This window comes from Chenopodium album, chromosome 5 (genome assembly GCF_948465745.1).
Source record: "Chenopodium album chromosome 5, dcCheAlbu1.1, whole genome shotgun sequence".
In the NCBI taxonomy this organism is placed as follows: domain Eukaryota; kingdom Viridiplantae; phylum Streptophyta; class Magnoliopsida; order Caryophyllales; family Amaranthaceae; genus Chenopodium; species Chenopodium album.
The window spans coordinates 62,806,622-62,829,823 of record NC_137838.1 but is presented as its reverse complement, the minus strand read 5'-3'; the positions used below and the strand labels follow the sequence as shown (position 1 = coordinate 62,829,823).

The 23,202-nt window shown below is 35.6% G+C and overlaps 1 protein-coding gene across 1 annotated transcript; it reads left to right on the top strand.

Annotated features, from left to right (window-relative positions):
* The first annotated feature begins 949 nt into the window (after nt 1-949).
* Nucleotides 950-2,004, top strand: LOC145632991 (protein FAR1-RELATED SEQUENCE 6-like). Its single transcript, XM_081685306.1, has 3 exons — nt 950-1,326; nt 1,429-1,795; nt 1,885-2,004. The coding sequence occupies exons 1-3, from the start codon at nt 950-952 to the stop codon at nt 2,002-2,004; spliced, it is 864 nt and encodes a 287-aa protein (XP_081541432.1).
* Nucleotides 2,005-23,202: the final 21,198 nt, after the last annotated feature.

Sequence of the window (23,202 nt, the reverse complement as noted above, 5' to 3'; positions counted from 1 at the left end):
CTCCTACCAGCCCCCCACTAGTGAATATTCTAGGTGCTGAGTTCAATTATGATCCTGATATGACTTGGGCTGATATGTTGGGAGACAATGAAGAGGGAAATTTGGAGCAAACTGAACAGGCTAGGAGGGAATACACTAAGGGTAGGAAAGAGTTTGAGAAGGTTTTTGAGAAGGCTGGTTCAAAATCAAAGGGGAAAGGGAAGGTAAGTGGTTCTGGTGCACAAGAAAAGGGGAAAGAGAAGGGTACTGGTTCTGGTACAAATGGCAAGGGGAAAGGGAAAGTGAGTGGGAAAGGAAAAGGAAAAGGGAAAGTGAAAGCTGCTATTGTTCAAGCAGAGATTGACATGGAGAGGGTTACATGCTCTGGTGGTGAGAAGTATCCCCCATCTCCCATATCCCCACACACTGTGTTTAAAACTTTACCAGTGAGAAGAAGCCCTAGGTTTTCACTAATTCAAAACACAATTCAACCCAATTTGCTTCCTTCCACCAGTCCTCACCCTAGACAGTCTGCACCTAACACTGACCCTAGTTTATTTGGTAGGAAAGTTGCAAAGAGTACTGCTAAAAGGAAAGGGATTTGGACTAGTTCTAAGGGTAAGGGGATACTTGAGCAAATTAAAAAACACCTGTTGTACCTAGTGAACCTAAGGCTAGAAGGAAAATTAGCTATGAAACTACTGATGCTGAGGGTGGGGGTGAGCCTACTGATTCTAGCAACTCATTTGATGATGACAGTGAGGATAAGGACTTTGAGGGTGATGAGTTTGATGCTCAAGATGATTCTAATGCTGAGATAATACCTGATGAAGAGGTGCCTGAAGATGAAAGGGGTTAAGTGAACTATGTACCTCACATAGAAGACAACTGGGAAGCTGGGTTTTGGGCTGGGTTTGTGGACTTAGATGATGATGAAGACTATTTTAAGAAGTTGTATGGCCATGGGGAAATGTATGAGGAGGTCAAGTTTGGGAAAATTACTCTTAGACCATGGATGATTTTCATAGATAAGGGTCATTTGAGAGAAACACTAAAAGATTATGCAGTTCAAGTGGGGTTTGCTTTGAATGTCATTGCTGCAGACAACAAGAGATACACTGTCACATGTTATGCACAGTGTTGTGAATGGAGACTTCATGCTAGTAGGTTGTCTGATGGGAAGACATGGGCAATAAAGAAGATTTGGCCAGATGTTCATAACTGTAGAGGTTTGGAGACTTACAACCTTATATGCACTGTGAAGTGGGCTGCTTTAAAGGTGATGGAAGATATCAGGGCAGCTCCAGATATTCCAGGGAAGGCTCTCAATGAGCTTCTGTTTCAGAGGTATGTCATCTACATGAAACAAGCATCACTATACAGGCTGAAGAAGTATGTGATTGAAGAGCTGTTTGGTGGGCATGATGAGTCTTAATCTCATTTTCCTAGGTATGTTGACATGATATGTGCCACTAACCCAGATTCTAAGGCATTTGTTGGTTGGAAATTAAGTGAGAGTATACCAAGGGTAAACTTATTCACTACAATGTTCATTAGCTTTGCTGGACATTGGAAAGGGTTCCTTGTAGGGTGCAGACCCTTGATTGGGGTTGATGGGGCACATTTGAAAGGGAATTATGGGGGTGTCCTTTTGTCAGCAGTTGCAGTTGATGGCAACAATGAAATCTTCCCATTAGCTTATGCAATAGTTAGTGGAGAAGACAAGGACACATGGTCATATTTTCTTTGGCAATTGTACAACATTGTGAAGGAATCAAACAGGAAAGACTGGACCATCATTTCTGACAGACAAAAGGTATACATTTAACCTCACATATTTGTTTAATTATGTATTACTCTCCCAACCTATTCTTGCTTATGTTTTCTTATAATTGCTGATGACAGGGAGTAGACATTGCTCTTACAAATGTGTGGCCTGAAGCAAAAAGAAGGTATTGTTGTAGGCACTTGAGTAGGAATTACAAGAAAGCATTTCCAGGGCCTTTGATGTACATTCTGTTCTAGAGGGCATGCAATGACACTAATGTGTACAGCTTCAGAAAGGCTATGGAGAGGCTACAAAAGGAAGGGGGGGGGGGGAAGATGTAATGAAGTGGTTTGCTGACTTAGGTGATTAGGCAAAATGGAGCAAACATAAGTTTGATCCAAATGTGTGCAATGACTCAAACACCTCAAATTTTGTTGAGAGCTTTAACTCAACACTAGGAGTAGACAGATGCAGGCCTGTTTTAGCATTGCTTGAAGGTAAATGTATGTTCCTTGAGTGTTATCATTGAATTGTGACATAGTAGAAATCGATAGCTAATAGTATTCCTTTGTATTCATCTCAAATAGGCATTAGAAGAGTGTGCATGGTCAGAATTGCATCAAGGCAGCAGAGGGCACATGACTGGAATGATGATGAGTTGTGCCCTAAAATTGCTAAGCTTGTTAGAGATATTAGCAAAGCTACAAGCACATGTAGGGCTTTTCAGTCAAGTCCAGGAGAGTATGAGATTCATGAGGGGAAGTCTCAATTTCCTCTAAGTTTGAACAACAAAATATGTTCATGTGGGGCTTGGCAATTGTCTGGTATCCCCTGCAGACATGCAATTAGAGCTATGCTACATGCTAAAGTAGATCCTCACAACTATGTTAGCTCATGGTATTCTTCAAAAACATACAAGCAGGTGTACTGCCATGCCATAAACCCAATTTCTGATTTCTCTCAATGGCCACCAGCTGATCATAACCACCCCAACCAGATTGCCCCACCAAAGATGAAGAGAGGTGTTGGAAGGCCAAGTAGAAATAGAAGAAGGGAAGAGGGTGAAGAACAACCAGGCAAGAGGGCAAGAACTATGAGATGCAGCAGCTGTGGAAATTTTGGCCACAACAAAAAGACTTGCAAAGGAGGTTTAACTAGGAAGGAATTGAAAGCAAGTGAGGCATTAGTGGTTAAAAATCCAAGGGTGAGGGATCAATCAAAGGCTGCCAAGGAAGCTGCTGCTCATTCCAAAGCTCAAGGAGCTGCAACAGAGATCTCATCATCTCAGATGTCCAGCCAACCTCAAGACTTGTCTCAATCACAGCCATGAAGCTAATCTGCTAATTGTCCTGTTCTGCTAAGTTTATAATCTCAGGGAACTTACTTCTTTTTGTGTTGGAACAAATGTTTAAAAGTTCATCATTTTTAGTGATAATGTACTGTACTTCATCAGAGGTTTTTAGCATCAACTTAAAACTATGATTTAGTTGTTTTTTGGAACATATTTTGTGCAAACATTTGACCTCTTGTTTTTTGGGATCTATTGCTTATGATCAATTAAGTCTTTTGTTTCTAGCACATTAAGAAATGGTAATGTCAAACACGAGTTAAAGGGATATAATGACGTCATAGTTGGGTTTAATGGGGGTTTGGTAGTAATCGCAACATCTTAAAAAATTTTGCGGTAGTAATTCACAATTTTTTTAATTTGCGGTAGTAATTTACAAAGTACTATTAACTTGCGGTAGTAATTTGCAAATTATCCTAATTATAATATTGACTAGTGTGCGACCCGGGCGTTGCACCGTGTTACACTTTGATGAAATTGTATTTTTTATGAAATATATTATCATCTTTGTTGATAAAATAAAATATATTATGATTGATTATGTATGTTATGAATAAATGTTAAAAACAATGTTACTAATTGATAAAGAGTATAGAAAGATAATTTTTAATACTCTATTGTTTGTGAAACTAGAGTGTACCTGTGCAAAATGCACGGGATATATATTTTATAGAAAGATATTACAAAGATCTAATAACAAAAATATATTTTAAATACGTGAAGTTGTTTGTGATATAGTAACTTGCTCTTTTATTTGGCTGAATACACTGTGTAGCTAGCTATTATGGAAGTTATTTTGTCAATGTTATAGGGATTATTCAGTCAATATTTTAAAGGTTACTCGTTCAGCGTTATAGCTGTTATCCCGCCAGTGTTATAAGGGTTGTGCGTTTTGTGTTATAGGGGGTTACTCCGTCAATATTATAATGGTTATTCCAGTGCCACTGCTGGCTTGTCGGAAAAAAAAAAACTTGTTGTCGCACAAAAAACTTTATGTATATTTTTTTTCCCGATGATTATTGAATTAATAATAAGGTAGTTAGCTGATTTTAAAAAAATATAAATAAACAATTAGAAGAATTTTTTAAAAGGAAAGTAGTGGAACTTATGGTGGCGATATTATTTAAAAAAAAGTGCATGTAATTTTGGAAAAAAATTTGCAATTATTGTAATATTGGTGTTTCTAAAAAAAAAAATTGGGCAACGTTTGGGGTAGTGTGTGTTATTAGGAAAAATAATAGTGGAAAATTTTTTGGAGGGTTTTTTTAAAAAAAAAAAAAAAAGACAGTTGGAAGTTATTTAAAGGGCAAAAAAAAAAGGAAAAGAAGAAAAAAAAGGGGGGGGGGGGAAGTGAATGAGAATTGAGAGATTGGGTTTTGGAGTGTTGTGGTTAAAAGTTGGAAAAACCACTCTACAATTATAATATAGATTCCATGTTTGAAATATTGTCTCCATTTTAAAGATTCTTGGATTTGGAACAAAATTCTCCAATAGCGCCCTTTGTTAATTAAAGGTCTACGTTGAAAGTTTGAAAATGGTTCTTCTATGCTACATTGGGTTAATATCTGGTGCGCTAACACCAATATCATTGCTCTTTTTAATTTATTCTCTAATCAAATTCCTAATATTGATGTTAAAGTTGATATGTTTATCACCCATGATAATGCTTGGAATGTTCCAGTTCTTCTATTGCATCTTCCTTATAACTTAGTCCATCTCATTCATGGGATCCCTCTACTAGCTTAGCCGATACCGGATGCTCCAGTTTGGGGTCTATCTAAAGATGGTCTTTTCATTGTTAAATCGACAACTTGATTGGCCCACTCTCGTCCTCCTTCCTCTTGTAAATAGGTGTACTGTTCCGCTGGATTTGGGATTTAAATATACAAGCATATAACCTAAATTTAAGATATTTTTGTGGCAACTTTATTTGAATAGTCTCCATGTAGGAGTTTATAGGTACGAATGCGGAAAACATGAATCATATTCATATAGCACCTAATCCCAAGATCATGCATAACACATAAAGAATTAGAATTAATACCTTTGAAGCATGATTCCACGTGTGATCGAACAAGAACAAGGGAGACAAAGAACCTCAAACGTGATTCCTCTACTTGGTCCACAGGCACAGATTAAGACCTCCACTAATGCTACTTAGTTGCAATTGAACCCTTCAATTGACCTTCTAAGGAGAAGAACGAGTAACGAACAAATCACGAACCACCAAGATAGAGAGAGAGACAATGAGGGTTTGGGGATTACTGGTTGCCTGATGCACAATCAACTGTTAATTGTGTTCTCATACAACCCTAGGCATGGACCTTATTTATAGATCTCATCTCTAAATAAAGGTCCATGACAAAGCCCAAAACTTAACTCTAATCTAACTTGCTTAACCCAATACCTTTGTGTGTGACCTCATAGGATCCATTCCGGTGGGCTTTGGACTATTTGACTAGCCCAAAGATCATTGATCATAGTCTAGCAACAGATAATGACGACCCAAAAGAACGAACTTATTATCTCCATAATTGTGATCCTTGATGTAATTGCACTTATCGAAGACAAAACTCCTTCAATCTCCCACTTGTCTGAGACAAGTGCACAATATTCAAATTCCTTAAGTCAATGTGTGTCGATTTGATAATATGATTGCATCTCATGTCGTGATCATATTAATCTACAAATCTTTTCTTGAGAAACTGAGTTAGAATTACAAAACAAAAGATTACTGTGTAATCCATTTGAGCACGGCCATGCATTTTCTGAATTCTCCCTCCTCAAGGGGCAAGACACATTCCTAATTAAATAGGTAGACTCGATCCAATCTTGTGGCAACCAAAGCTCCTACTCAAATCATGAGGTAACCAGGAAACACCCTTTCTAATCTCCAGTTACGAGAAGACGTTTGAATGTACACAGTTACAACAATCATTGAATGGAACCAGTGTTCCATTCATGTCAAAGGAATCCACTAATATATCCAGAATCTCTACACTTGAGCTTCAAAGTAGGTTTATAGTTCGATCATGCATCATTCATGCATATCCATGTGATTGACCGAGCTTTACTACACTCCTATAGCCCATGAAACAGCGCTATCCAATCAATATTACATGCTAGTCCATTTAAAGAGATCATTTATGTCCACTTTAATGACTCTAGAATAGGAACTGGAATAATATATGGATTTTGTTCACCTGTGGGGTTTCATTCACCAGGTCATCAACCTGATAAGCCCATCAATCCATAATTATTTTGGACATTTTATTTAATATCATAAAACCACAATTAAATGAGAGAAATGATGAATTTCTGATTAAACATAATTATGCCAATGAATGTATTACATATGTAATAAGTTTTTCTCTAAAAAAAAATACAACTTAAATTACATCATTAGCCTCAATCCAGTTGCACTAGCATGTTTCTCATGCTTAGGCAATGCAAGGGGTTTAGTAAGTGGATCAGCGATATTCTCATCCGTATGAACTTTGCACATCTTGACATCTCCTCTGCCAACGATTTCTCGAATGAGATGATACCTCCTCTCAACATGTATGTTGGATTTGAAGTTTGACCTAGGCTCCTTTGACTGAGCAATGGTGCCATTGTTGTCACAATACAACTCAATTCCCTTTTGAGCACTTGATACAATGTCCATCTCAATAAGGAATTTCTTAATCCAAACAGCCTATTTAGCTGCTTCAACAGAAGCTAAATACTCTGATTCTGTAGTAGAGTATGCGACAATGCTTTGCTTCGAACTCTTCCAGCTCATTGCTCCTCCATTCAGACAGAAGATGTATCCAGACTGGGATTTAAAATCATCTATGTCTGTTTGTAAACTCGCATCCGTATAACCTTTGGCAACCAACTCATCTTCGCCACAATATACTAGAAACATTCCTTTAGTCCTTCTCAAGTACTTAAGGATGTTCTTGGCAGCTGTCCAGTGTGCTTCTCCTGGATTTGCCTGAAATTTGCTACACATGCTTAAAGCATATGAAACATCCGGCCTTGTACAAATCATGGCATACATTATCGACCCTACTGCCGAAGCATAAGGTATAATAGCCATACGTCTCATCTCGTCTGGCATAATCAGACATTGAGATTTACTGAACGTAATGCCATGAGACATGGGGAGAAATCCTCTCTTGGATTTTGCCATCTTGAACCTATCAAGAATCTTATCAATATAAGTCTCTTGACTCAGCCCAATCATCCTTCGAGACCTGTCTCGATGGATCTTGATTCCCAAAATGTACTCGGCGTCACCCAAGTCTTTTATGGAGAAACAACTCTTCAACCACTCCTTGACTGACTCAAGCATTGGTATGTCGTTCCCCATGAGAAGTATGTCATCTACATACAAGACTAAGAAAACTATGCTGCTCCCACTAGACTTCTTGTATACACAAGGTTCCTCTTCGCTTTTGAGAAAACCAAACTGTTTGATTGCTTCATCAAAACGAAGGTTCCAACTCCTTGATGCTTGCTTCAATCCATAAATGGATTTCTGAAGCTTGCATACCTTTCCAGGATTTTCTGGATCTTCAAAACCCTCAGGTTGTGTCATATACACTTCCTCCACCAAGAACCCATTCAAGAAGGCGGTTTTGACATCCATCTGCCAAATTTCGTAATCGAAAAATGCAGCAATCGCTAGAAGAATCCGAATGGACTTAAGCATTGCTACTGGAGAAAAGGTTTCATCATAGTCAATACCATGAATCTGTCTGTACCCTTTTGCCACCGGTCTTGCTTCATAGATGTAGGCATTTCCATCCTTGTCTGTTTTAATCTTGTAAACCCACTTACATCCAATAGGTTTTACCCCATTAGGCAAGTCCAGCAGGGTCCACACAGCATTTTCAGACATTGATTCCATTTCGGATTTCATGGCCTCAAGCCATTCATTTGAGTTGGGGCTCGCCAAAGCTTGCTTGTAGGTTGTAGGTTCCTCATTCTCCAATAAGAAGATTTTAGAATCCTCAGCTAACAGAACTTCAACTAACTATTTGTTTCTGATTCTAGCAGACCTACGTGGGGTAGGAGCAAAAATAGAAATGTTCTCTTCAACTCTTTGAAGATTTTCGCAAGAAATAGATTCAAGTGGGACAATAGGAGTCTCGCTAGTTGAATTAGGTTGCTCCAACGCATGATTATGCGCCCTCGCCTCTGATGTGGTGTTATCCACATCCATTTGTTGCTCGTCTTAAATTTCTTTGAGAACTACTTTACTCCCACTTGGCTTTCTAGAGAGGAAATCCTTTTCTAAAAAGACACCATCGCGAGCAACAAACACTTTGTTATCTTCGCGATTATAGAAGTAATACCCTCTTGTTTCTTTGGGGTAACCCACAAAGAAACACTTGTCTGATTTAGGGTGTAGCTTATCGCCTTGTAAACGTTTTACATAGGCTTCACATCCCCAAATCTTGAGAAAAGACAGATTTGGAACTCTTCCATTCCATATCTCATATGGTGTCTTTTCAACTGCTTTGGACGGGCTTCTGTTCAGTACTCTGGCAGCTGCTTCTAGTGCATATTCCCAGAACGATATGTGAAGATCAGTAAAGCTCGTCATGGACCGAACCATATCAAGTAAGGTCCTATTCCTCCTTTTTGACACCCCATTTAATTGTGGCGTCCCTGGAGGGGTTAACTGTGAAAGTATTCCACAATTAATCAGATGTTCATCAAATTTTTGGGTTAAATATTCACCACCACGATCAGATCACAATGCTTTAATTGTTCTCCCAAGTTGGTTTTGAAGGAGTTCTATCTTCGATAAGTGCAATTACTAGATATATCAAGGATCACTATTATGGAGATAATAAGTTCGTTCTTTTGGGTCGTCATTATCTGTTGCTAGACTATGATCAATGATCTTTGGGCTAGTCAAATAATCCAAAGCCCACTAGAATGGATCCTATGAGGTCACACGCAAAGGTATTAGGCTAAGCAAGTTAGAAGCCCATTTATGGGCCTCATGAACAAGTAACTAATCATGAATTGGATTGGGCTAGCATAGTTAGATTAGAGTTAGGTTTTGGGCTTTATCATGGACTCTTATTTAGAGATGAGATCTATAAATAAGGTCCATGCCTAGGGTTGTATGATACAACAAAATTAACATTTAATTGTGAATCAAGCAACCAGAAATCCCAAAAACTCTCACACACTCTCTTTAACCCACAACTCTCTCTCCTCCCCCCTTGGACTCACGGCCGGCCACCCCTAGTGGCGCGTGTGGTGTTCCGTGATTGGTTCGTTGCTCATTCTTCTCCTTAGAAGGTCAATTGAAGGGTTCAATTGCAACTAACTAACATTAGTGGAGGTCTTAATCCGTGCTTGTGAACCAACTAGAGGAATCACGTTTGAGGTTCTTTGTCTCCCTTGTTCTTGTTCGATCACACGTGGAATCACACTACAAAGGTATTAATTTTAATTCTTTATGTGTTATGCATGATCTTGGGACTAGGTGCTATATGAATATGATTCATGTTTTCCGCATTCGTACCTATAAACTCCTACAGTGGTATAGCGCCTATGCATGTACATATATTGAATATTAATTCTTTGATAGTCCACAATTTTAATTCAATTAGGAGGGAGAATAATTTAATTATGGTTCAATCTTTATATTAAATGAGATTTAATTTTTGGAATTGTTTAAATATGACTTAAATTGCTCAATTATCTAGCAAAATCCGATTTAAGCCCTAGAATCTTCGAAAATTATGATTGAAATAAAGCCCTAAATTTTGATTTTGTGCTTAATTTTGATGATTTTTGAATATTTATGCTTCATAAATTTAATTAGATTGATTTGATACATAAAATATGATTTTTGTATAATTGTAGGGAATAAATTTCAAGCGTTAACCCCTAGCCTGAACCCCACTGTGATCATACACTAAAGTACGGTGGCGTCCAAAAGGGAAGAAGATAGAGCAAAAGAGTCGCCAACAAGTTTTAGGAACTTGTAAACCATTCACGAGGTGAAGGTTACACCCCTTAACAAACCAAGAGATCGTCAACTCCATAAGGTCTTGAACCAAATAAGGGTTCGGGGATGAAGGTACAAATCCAACCTAAAAGAGATCGAACCTGCCCTAATAATAGGCCTCTACTTTATTCTGATCGTATTCATGTGCGCTTTCTGATTAACATGCAATCAATAAGATTAACCCTAAACCTGTTTAATCTATGTTGGTTGATTATTAATGCACAAATAAATCTATTATTGGCGATCACTTGAATTATAATCAAAGTAACCCTAAACAAGATTATTAATATCTTATGAAGCGTGATTACAAGTACAAATTCCCTTTAAACATGCATGAAAGGCGTGATCAAGCAATAAATAATAATAAGTATATCAAGCAACATAATAATAATCATCATAACAATTATAATAAAAATAATCATAATAATAATAACCATAATTAAAATAATCATGTTAAAGCATAATAATAATAGCAAGATCCTAGGCATGATACTAACAAGATTAATAACAACCCCTAGCATGTCACTAAGCAATAAAAATCAAATCTTTAACCTTAACATGATACTAACAATCATAAATATTAGGAAGAGAATAAAAAACATCGCATGAATCATAATAAGCATATTTGATATTATAACTTTTTCCCTAAACATGATACTAAGAATATCATAATAACAATATAAACATGATTTCTACATCATAATATCAATTAAAACCATTAAAGTACTTACTTTGATGCCTCGTACTTCTTTCTAATAACAAAATACACACGTTAGTAACTTCAAGGAAAATAATAAAGCGTAACAATTAAATTAAATAATTGAAAGAGAGATTTGGGACCAAACCCTCAGAAATTAAACCTTTCACGTCTAGGGCGAAGGCAACTTCGAATATGGCTATGTGTATCTAGATCTTGCGAATGCGGAATTTTTTTATGTAAAAAGCAAGTTTAGAAAGAGAGAGAGAGAGAGAATAATCAAGAAAACTTGATGAGAATTGGTGAGAATTTTTGAATGAAAACGGAGTTTTTAATACGATATTTATAGAGAAAATCAGCCAAAAGATAAATTAAACAAAACAGAGTCTGACGCTCAGAAAACAGAGCTGGCGCCAACCCTGGCTAGCTGGCGCCAGGCGCCAATGGCTAGCGCCAGGCGCCAGACCTGGTTCCAGGCGCCAAGCCTGATTTTAACGTGTTTTCGAAAATCCGATAAGTTTACCGTACTGGAAGATAAAATCATATAATTTCCTCGAAAATGCTATTTGATTTTGATTAAAACTCTGAAAAGTCAACAAAAGTCAATTTATCAATGCTAATTGAATTAGGAATTAAAAGAACAGTCTAGAAGATTCTAGAAGACTAAAACCATTCCTAATTGCATTAGGAATGATAAATCATATTAGGCCCTCCCTAGGAATGGCAACGGATCGGATTCGGGTCGGATGTGGCTAAATCCGAATCCGATCCGTTTAGTAAACGGACCTTGGACTCGGATCCGAATCCGAGTCCGAATTCGAAAAATCCGAGTCCGAATCCGATCCGACTCGTAATTTTCGGATCCGAATCCGGTCCGCTTATACGGACCTCCGAAATGATCCGAATATTTTTTTTTTTATTTTTTGTAATGTCATATACCTATAATTGCTTGTATTGTCATACCAATTAAAGTATAAACATAACATATTTAAATTATAAACTAAGTTACATAACAAAATTATGCTACAAAACAAGCAAAGAATTGTCCCAATTTATAGAGCATATGCTTATACTCTCGGATTCGGACTCGGATCGGACTCTGTCGGACTTTGCGTAGGGTCCAAGTCCGATCCACCTCCTATTCGGATTCGGATCTATTTTATCGGATTCGGACTCGAACTAATTTTAAACGGATTCGAATCGGATTTTTTCCTTCGGATCGGATCGGATTCGAATCGAACTCGGATTAAATTGCCATCCCTAGCCCTCCCCTAGATCATTGGGCCGTATATAAAACTCAAACCGGGCCCAGTTTGGTAAATTGACCATAACTTCCTCAATATTCATCGGAATTGGGCTTATAATATATCGTTGGAAAGGTCTTTGCAAGCCCCATCCAACTACACTACTATTGGACACATATAATGGACCAACCAAACTGGATTGACTGTTTTCTTAAAATAAGTTTTCAAAAACTGAGAGAAGAGAAAAGAATTAAAACTTTCCGCAACACTAGACTTTCCACACTTTCGTTTCATTCGATTATGATTCGACGTGAAAGGTACTCATCACTGGGTTTGGTTTTGGGGAGACACAAATGGGTGTCTACAATAATCAATAATTTGATTTAAGAGTTAAATTAAATTTGAATTAATTTAGTGAAGAACCCTAGATTTGAAATTGAATTATGATTTTGATTTCAAAATTAAATTGGACATAAATGTTATGTTTTAAGTCAAATGACCTAATTTAATTTAATTATACAAATGTTGTTTAATTAGATTAAATATCTCAAAAGGAAAAAAAAGGAAAATTTCAATTTTGAGAAAGGACAGCCGTGGCGGGTGGACGAACCACCGTCAGGTGGCCACGACGGCTCCCCAGGTGGTCGAAAAGAAGGGTGGGAAGGCGCAGATGGCGGCGGGATAGGGGCACAACTGTTGCGCCACTGTCATTGCAGCCTAGCGTTTTTCCACCAGCAGGGAGGGCAACGCATGTGGCTGATCTTTGCCTAGCCACGGCGGCGCAGTAACCTTCCGGGGTGAGGGCGATTCCGGGAGGTCAGCTGAGCAGAGGAAACCGTCTCTAGTCTAACGGTGCTCAAGCGGTACTGCGGTGGTTTCCTCAAGTCCGATCTCTGCGGGTGGGCTGAAATGCCTTCCTGCAAACTGTTGCGTTGGCTGGGTGTACCCCTTGCTGACGTGGTAGTGGTGTTTTATAATAAAAAAAATTGTTTTTATTAAAATTATTTTATTTTAAAATATTTTCATAATAAAATCTAATTTTATTTTGGGGATAAAATCAAATTTCAAAAGTTGATTTTTGATAATTATCCTTAATTAAAGTTTTTAATTTTGGATAAACTTTCTTAAGATAATTTCAAATCTTAAAATTTGTTTTAATCTCTGAAAATTTTAAGGATTGTTGAGCAAGATTCCAAAAAGATAAAGATTGATTTAAATAATGAGATTATCTCATAATTAATTTGGATAATAATTGATTTAAAATTTTGTGATTGGCTAGTAATTAGGATAGAATCTCCTAAGTTTGTTAGGATAATCTTTGAGGATAAATAAGATTTGATTCTATCTCATGACTAATTTAAAATATACAATATTTTATTGATGATCATGAATAATATACGATATTATCTAATTGCAGTAATTAAAATATGAGATATTTAGGTGCCATGTTTCCTTAATTGTGAACATTCGATGTTGTAATTTAAGAAAGCATGATGAGTGATTTATTATGTGGCAATTTTATATTATATGATATTATTTTTTGCTATATAATGACTAGTATGGCCTAGTAGATTACTAAATACGATCTGCGCATCGTGATGTATTTTTGTAATCTTAGTACGGTCTACGTACCGATAAAGTATTTTTTGTAATTTTAATTCATTTTATTTAAGCAGTAGATAGAATTGAGTAAAATAATAGGTTGCAGTTAATCCAAGAAGTCCATGAAGTGAAGGCCCAAAGAAGCGAGATGGATGAGATCCATGAAGGTTCAAGTGGGAGCATTTGCTTTATTAGTTTTCTTAGGATTAGGGGCCATGCTATGTCTTATTTATGCATTCAGTTGATTATGCATGTTAGATTTTATTTATGTTGATTGATGATGCGCTAGAGTTCACTAAATAATCACAACATAATAAATCTAGGTCCCAATAATTGACAGGGTAAAGTCGTATCCCCTAATCAAAAGTAATTCCTAAATCCTCTAACAAATGTAGATATGGAAGTAGGGTCGAATCCACAGAGAAACAAGTCTTTCTATTCCTAATTAATTAAAGTAATCTAAATTATAAAGTGACCAATATGTAAATTTGGATATAAAACTAAACTACGGAGATTAAGAATAAGGAGAAAACAATGAATAAAAGGCCTAGGGCATAGGTTCACCAATAAATAATATTCCAGGGTAAAGCATAATAATCAATCATCAATGCATACATTAACCAGATCATAAAGGGCTTTCTCTACGTATTACAATCACACAATTAATTTACAGGTATTAAATCTCATCTCTCGAATCTCGACTTAACCATTTTTAAATTAACCTGCCTATTGAAACTAGACCTAAACATCAATTCTCATCTGTCGAATCTTGAATCAATATTGTTAAACTCATGCATAAAAGATCTGCGCAAATCTAGTCACAGAGCATTAAATCAATCAATAGGAAATTAATCTAGTATTGATAATTAACAACAATAAATTACCCCCTTCATATTATTTATGGATCCCCATAAACCCTAGAAATAGAACTACTCACACATAATAAAAACTAAACTAATCAAAGCAATAAAACAAGACATGATCAAAGGAATAAAATAAATAACTAAGATTAAGAGAAGAGAAATCGTTACCAAATAAATCTGGAATTAAGAATAGAGTTTAGAACAAAGTATAAGAGAGAGAAAACTAATCTAAAAGCTAAGTAGAGAGAGAGAAAATCTAAGAAATAATTAAGAGAGAGTAAAAGAAGATAGATCCTAAACTTGCTTAACGGAAAAGTATTTATACTAAGTAAGAATCCTAAACTAAAACAAACTTGAACGATGCTAATCGTTTCTTAATAATAACACGCGCCCGATCGGGCGAGGCACCGCCCGATCGTGCGCGCCTTTTTCCTCTCAAGTATTAATCTCGCGCCCAATCAGGCACGAGTTTGGGCGCCAGCCTTGCTTCCCTCGCCCGACCAGGCGCGCCTTCGGGCGCCAGCCTTGCTTCCCTCGCCTGGCCGGGCGCGCCTCCGGGCGCTAGCCTCTTTGGCCTGGCGGCTCTCTTGGGACACTATTTGGACTTCGATTGGGCTTCAATTCTTCGCGCCAATCTGGATTTCCTCTCCGGGTCTTGAATACTTGGTCCAAATGCCCCGGTATCACATATACCGAGCCCTTAATCACCGGTTCGATGACTCTAACCGGCCTTGGGTTTCAAAGATGGTCGTGCTCCTCTAATTTCCGTAGTTGCTCCATAATATCTCGGAAAAATGCTCCAAAAGTGCAAATCCTTGCAAAAGTCAACCAAATCTATGAAAACACTAGAAAACACCAATTAGTAATAAAAGTGGATCTAAAGAGCCAAAAACACTACTAATTATGACCAAGGGACAGGGGTAAAACACTATATAAAATAGACATATCAGTAATATTGAGGTTGCTTTTCTAATTGAATACCCAACAATCCTTAGATCATGAGTGATAGGTTAGCCTCAGCTGAGTGTCACTTGTTATCATAGGTAATTGTGGGGTAGATCATGTTCTACACATTTAATTGGTTATACTCAACAAGGTTACCTAAAGGGTTTAAAACCTTTAAGCTAAGGGTAATAATTAAACATGTGATGATTAATTATTCAACCAAGAAATACAAAGAGTTGTAATCAGTAAAGAGTTTACTCACCTTGAAAATGCAATGCTTGATGGTAGGGCCTCAGTCCGGTCAACTATTGCACAAATAAAGGATCTTGGAATCATTTAATTCAATCGGGATCAATTAATATTGAATAAAATGTTTTAAAGTTACCTATTTAATTCGCTTAAGGTGCTTTAATTTTATCAAACATAATTGAATTTTGCGTTTACTTATAAGTAACATGTCGTTCTAATTTAATTATTATTTGTATCTCCTCGATTGAAAATAAAGTTGAGAAACGTTCTCAAAAGGTTAAAAGATAATCCATAAACCTATATTCCAATTTTGCTAAGATGGTTCTAAAAGGCAAGTTTTAAACCCATGTCAAATGTCTAAGGTTGGTTTTATTCAAAATGTTTGAGTAAAATCCTAACACATCTTAAGTTTGAAAAGTGTTTCAAGGGATATAATGAGATGGGAGGTACAAACCCTCTAAAAGACAAGTATAGAAGTCCAATAAAATCTCTTATCTTCAATATGATTGAATATAAGAAAGTGATTGGAAATCTCTATGATCAAAATTTGATCAAATGACATTATTCTTCATCCATTTCATATAGAGTTAAATGGTTGATTAAACTCTAATATGAATAATGATTGAATAGACTTAGCAAAATCATGAAATATGCTTAAAGTAGTTAAGTGAAGCATCATTTTGAACCTAAGAGAAATGTTCTAAGTGGTTCAAATGGGAAAGGTTTAGGAATATATGAGGATTGCATTAAGAAGTTATAGGCCAAGAAATACAAACAAGTTGCTATTTCTCAAACCTAGAACTACTTACATGCTAAAAGTTGTTATGAACAACAAATGTTTCAAATTAAATGGACCAATTCCAATTGATTAGAAACTGCCTCATATAGTTGGAAGGTAAAAGAATGGAAATGTTCCAATTTAAGAAGTATATTATAGAAACTGATTTAGCATATTGCTACTTCTTGGACATACGATGTCTTGTTTAGTTCACTCATAAAACAATGTGGTTGAACTAAAGGAAGAAGTTATGGATAAGGGAGAAATAAATCTACAAGTCTGGAAGCAAAAGTTGTAACTTTACAAGTAGAACTTATATTTCACCTAACCTAGTTATTGACTAGAATTAAAAAAATGTTATTCATTCTTGTCACTATCAAAACATACCCATTCAATGTTCGTAATGACTAAGCATTGAAGATCAAAAAACATGGACTAAATGTTATTCTATGCTTCATTGAGGCATAATATGTTTTGAATTGCTAAATAGGTTTAAAGTTATATATGTTAGAAATTATTAAACCATTTCTATATATAAATTGTCTCTAATATGTCTATTAATTCGAATGAAAAATGAACATTGCATGCGGAAGATCCAAAGGGATGGACTTTCAATATCATTAGATTGTGAATCTATTGATATATATAATTATCATTCTAATTTGACATTTTGACAAAGTCACCATTTAGAGAAATGATGATGCAAACTTGAGGTCGAATACATATTGATGTAAGAAAACCAAAGGTTTAAAGGCTAGAGACAGACAATGAAACTTCTTTTGTGATATGATCACTTGTGCTTAGTTGAAGCATAACCGTGAAAGTTTTGAAAAGTTCAAAACGTCCAGTATAAAGTTCAGAATCAACTTGACAAGATAATAAAGACACTACAATATGATTGTAATGGTGAAAGTTTGAGTCAAGATTGGCAACACATTCAAAATATTGCGATATGATCGTAATAATGAGAATTAAGCCAAGACCTTGATGAACATCCAAGAGTTGTGAAATCGTTTTACGAAAAACTCCAAAAGAAAACCTTGTGAAGTGTTTATGAAAGGAGCAATCAATCTATATGAGATATATTTTGATAATGGATGAAAATTACCTATCTTCCAACCATTGTTTAAGGGATATACTTTTTAGATAAGCTACAAAACTAAACAAACTATATACGTCAAATCAAATGTAGCAGAGACTCCATATATGATATGGATAAGAAGAGTTCTTATAAAGTCTTTCTACAAATTAAGCAAGGAATAAAAGTTGTATTAAATCATTTAATACACGATCAATTCCTACATAGAGCACAAATCATACTTAGCACAAAATGTTTGTTGCTCAAGTAGGTGCCCTTATGGAAATTGTTTCAAAAGGTCAAGTGGGAGTAGTATAAACCTCGAAAGAGTTCAAGAAAAGCAACAAACAAACGTGGTTCAAACCATGATTGGTTCACCCTATGCTAAATATGCCTCCTCAAAAGGCAAGTGGGAGTATAAGGATATCGAAAAGTTTGAGAGCCTTGAAAGAGTTCAAGAAAAGTGATTTCGAAAATCTTGAAGAAATTTGAGAAGTAATCGAATCAAAGCAACACTATGAGCATGATTCACCTCATGTTACAAATGACAACGCATAGTCTCATTAAGTGTAATGGGAATAATAACCATGTGTCGAAGGTAGTACATTCCAAGTGCACGTCCTCTGTTGTCGTTTCTCATTGAAACTAAACAAAGTTGTTGCATTGTATGAGTTTCAATTGTTGCATTAAAACCCACAATGATGACTAGCATATGTAAAACTTAGCCAAAGAAATATGATTTCATATTGACTAAGAGTCCTAAAATATTTATTTTGGAACATGATGATTATGCAAGTAATAAAGATGATTTGACAAGTGATAACTCCAAGTCACTAGGCGAAAAAACCACTTAGCCACCGGTTCAAAACCCCCCTAAGCCACCGGTTTTGAACCGGTGGTCATTTGGGGGGTGGCAATAACCTCAAGAAAGGCCACCGGTTCAAAACCGGTGGCAAAAATGATTATTGCCACCGGTTAACCGGTGGTAATATTTATTATGGCCACCGGTTAACCGGTGGCAAAAACCCATTCCCGCTTTTTTTAAAGGGATTTTTGGCACCGGTTCTGTTCAAAACCGGTGCCAATAATGGCAAAAAAAAAATAAAAAAAAAAAATTTTTTTTTTTGCATTTTTTTCAATTAAATTGATATATAAACACTAACATATATATAAACTTACATATTTTCATTAAAATAAGGCTGTAATATTACAATTTTGGTCCAAAAAAAAATACAAGTCACTGTTAAATACAAGTCACACAAAATCACCAATGTAACACGTGGCGAGGCAGCAACTGCAGCAGCGAGCCTTGGCGAGGCAGCAGCAGCCTTGCATATAGATAACATCTTCCAAAAGCCACCTGCATCAACAAACAAAGATAAGAGATCTCGATGTGTGTATTAATCAAAGACAACAAGCAGAGCAATACTAATTCAATTTCAAGAGAGCCAAATTACACCAAGCATAACAATTCAATGTGATATTGGCTCCCTTTCTACTCAAATTACCACCCCCAAACAATATAATCAAAACCTATTTCAAAATCCACTTTGAAATTAGTTCCTTTCTACTCAAATTACACCAAAGCAAATCAATCCCACTTCAACACAATCATAGAATTAATAACCCAACAATCATAGAATTAACACCAAAGCAAAGCAATACAGCAAGCTAAGCCCAATCGACAAATCCGCAACATCATCAATCAAAACAGTAGGGGTATTTGTAACCTTAATTCCTCTTTCTTTAAAAATAGAATTAATAATCCTAACATAAAGAAAAGAAACAAACCAATATTCACAAATATGTTAACCAAATTCGCTCAAGCTATAAGTGTCTCAAAGAAAATCAAGAAGACAACACCAAAGAGATTTGATATTGACCCCTCTTAAAGTATTGAAATTTATTAACCCCTCTTAAAGTATTGAAATTTATGATACTAGTCCGTACTTTACTAAATATAGCAGCAAAGTCAATAAGCATTTTACACATCAGAAGAGCCATCAAACTGGAGTGTGTTAACAAGCAACCCTACATCATCACAAAACAAACGTACCAACACTATAACTGCGTCGACAGAGTTAATCTTACACACTAAGTGCAGCAAAAAGAAAGCTTAAATCTAGTAACTTTACACCTACATTACACCTAATCTAAATTCTAATGCTCGAAACGTTGCCAACAAGCAACAGCCGCTGAGATTTGAATTCAGCATATACCACAGACAAGTTACAGATTTCATCAACAACAAGATTTCTCTAGCCTTAGGAGTTGAGAAATTTTCCTACAGCAATAGCTAATTTAATTAACTCAGGCTCTCTCCCAGTCACAGTGAAAGATTATATCCCAAACAAAGATAATTCATTAGTTCAATTCTCAGCTAATGGCTAATGCAGATCTAAAGCACAGAATTTGTAATGATTAAATTACAGGCAAGGTTATTTAAAACACAGGTAAATTATTAGTTTATTACCAAAGGATCATGCATAAGTTTACATATATAGTAACAAGTTTATTGGACCAACAACGCAAGGCTGTTGGGTGCCTATCATCGCTGAATACATCGAATTTACACATCTCTAGATGACTGCCTACCAGAAACAGGGTTAATACAGAAAGTCAAGAAAATCATAGACAGGAAATCAATTACAGAATTTCAATTCAGCTTTAATTCAAGAAAATAAAACCACAGAGAAGGGTTAGACATTCCTAGGAGTAAAACTTGGCTCAATTTAATACATTTCTGCGGAAATTTGGCAAGAATTATCCAGTGAAAGAAAAAAGTACTAAAGCCAAACCAACAAGTAAATGGATTCCAATGCATAAAATCCTCTCAACATTGAAACAATGAGTTAGCAGCTAGTCTGCCTGAGAGTAAGCTATCAACTACCAGTTAAGTTGCTCAGACCACCACAAACAATAATCAGCCTTGCAAAGTCATTTCAAATAGAGAGCCACATAAAGAGTTCACTGCATTACATAAGTTTCCTGTCTACTAGAAGAGTTTGAACTCATCTATCCTTTTAAAACATGTTTGCACAATTTCCTAAATTAAGATGTCAAGTATTCAAATTCATCTTCTAATGTTCAATCATCCAATATCACAAAGATATAGAGAGCAAAATGGGGAGCTCATTTCACAAACAAGTGATACTAGAGCCACAAACTGAAAAGTTAAACTAACATGGTTTCCTATACAAGAATTTTTTAGACCAAAATGGACTAAATCAAACAGGAAAAGGGTTTATATACCCAGATATACAGTTAATTGATGACTCTGACATAGAGATCTCCATGGTTTCCAGATTGGGGCAGGAGAACGCAATGCAAGCCAGCATTGTTGAATCCATATCACTGCAATGAAACACAAAAGTTGATGAATATAAATCAACTCAAAAAAATTAGTAAATTAAACATATTACATTCAAAAGAAAACACAAGACAACACCAAGCATTTCTTTTTTATCAGAAATTAACAATCACAGGAGTCCTGCTTCTAAGACACCTGAGTTTCAGCTCGGGTACAGCAACTAGCACAGAATTGAACTGATTTAAGCTATAGCAGTATTAAAAATAGCTTCACATTTTTCTGCTTCATCAAATAAAAACCAATTTCACTGAAAATCAATCTATCGTAAATTAAACTTAGCAAAGGTAACTCCCTCAATATACATTCACGCATCAGTTTTTGTTATTTAAATGTCAAGTTTAATTACAGCTTTTCAAAATCCCTAATCTCAACTCATGTTCAATCACACCAAAACATTTAGCAAAATCATCATCATTATTACATCCAAAACAACCACAATCAAATAATACCCTAATTTTACACCGATTAATGTTGTTTTTATTAGTATAAACAGTAGCCATCAAACAAACATCAATTTGGGCAGCCAAATTTTGTGCAGTAATCACCTCCAACATTATACACAATACAATCACGCAAACCCTTACATTCATGCAACCAAATATCCATCACTAAGAAAATTAAACAAGCATTTACAGACAACAAAAACCCTAGCAATTAAAAAATAAATCTAATGAACAATAAAAAAAGGAAAGTAAATACATACCAATAACCAAGATCTAAAGCAGAGGACTCAAGAAGAGATAGAGAGATGGATCGCGACCACCGTAACCATCATAACCTTGGCGGACTCGAAAATACTTGTTAAAGGATTCAAATAATTCATAGTATGACTATGACTACGATGAAACCTTTACATTAGTCATGTTGCAAAGATCTATTAAAGATATTTTAATGATTTCTAACTTATGAGATTTGGTAGATGGAGTTCAAAACACTTTCGTGAAATGGTTCATGAAAGAAGATTTGTATATGATACAATCAGAATGATTTTGAAAAATCCAATAATCCTATGGATGCATAAAAGATCCTTTAATGGATTAAAGTTAGCATCATGGAGTTGATTAATGTTCTTAATTTTGTGAGTTAATCAAATTGTTTGATGTTCTCATAAAATGAAGAAAAGGTCTTGTGTATACAAGATGTTTAGTGGGAGCTATACAGTCTTCTTGGTCTAGTATAAAGAGCCATTATTCATTGCTTGAAGAGTCAAGTGGTGGGTAATGCATTTTGTATGAAAACCTGGAAGAGGAAGATGAGTACAGTTGGGATTTAAGATCTATAGAGCTAGGTTTTGAATTATGTTTGAGCTTGGTTAAGAAACTTATATTGATAAGATTCTTATAAGGTTCAAAATTATATTGAAAAGGGTTTCAATCCCATGTAACATGACACATTGATTAAAGATTCAATGCTTTGAGAAAGGTTGATGAAATTAATGTTTTGAGTGATGCTCCTTATGTAGTTTGCGAAGGATATCATGGACTATACTCGTCTATTTTATTCACGTGTTTTAAAGACAAGTGATGATAGATTTCAAATCGAAATCCAACGTAACGTTGGAATACAAATTAGAAATTCCTAAGTTCCTTGCGAAAGGACGAAGAAGAATTCTTAGTGTATGGAGATGAATATTATTATAAAATTTAAAAGTTGTGAAATTCGTGTTTATGAGAATGTCTCATGAACTCTACTTAATAAACCCCTTTCATGATCAAGGTATGAGAGTCATACTAAGGATTCTTGGATTGAAGCAAGTTATGTAATTTAAGTTGTATATGTTTTGAGAAAGCACATTACATAAGTAATACATCAACTTGCAGAATTATGTTTATCAATTGAAACAAAGTTTCAATCTTATTTAATTATGGTTTTTGATATTAAATAAAATTTTCAAAATAATTATGGATTGATGGGCTCGTCAGGTTGATGACCTGGTGAATGAAACCCCACTGGTGAACAAAATCCATATATTATTTCAGTTCCTAGTCTGGAGTCATTAAAGTGGACATAAATGATCTCTTTAAATGGACTAGCATGTAAGATTGATTGGATAGCACTGTTTCATGGGCTATTAGAGCGTAGTGAAGCTCGGTCAATCACATGGATATGCATGAATGATGCATGATCGAACTATAGACCTACTTTGAAGCTCAAGTGTAGAGATTCCGGATATATTAGTGGATTCATTCCTTTGACATGAGTGAAACACTGATTTCATTCAATGATCACTACTCTATTTTTGATCTATTGCAACCCTTAA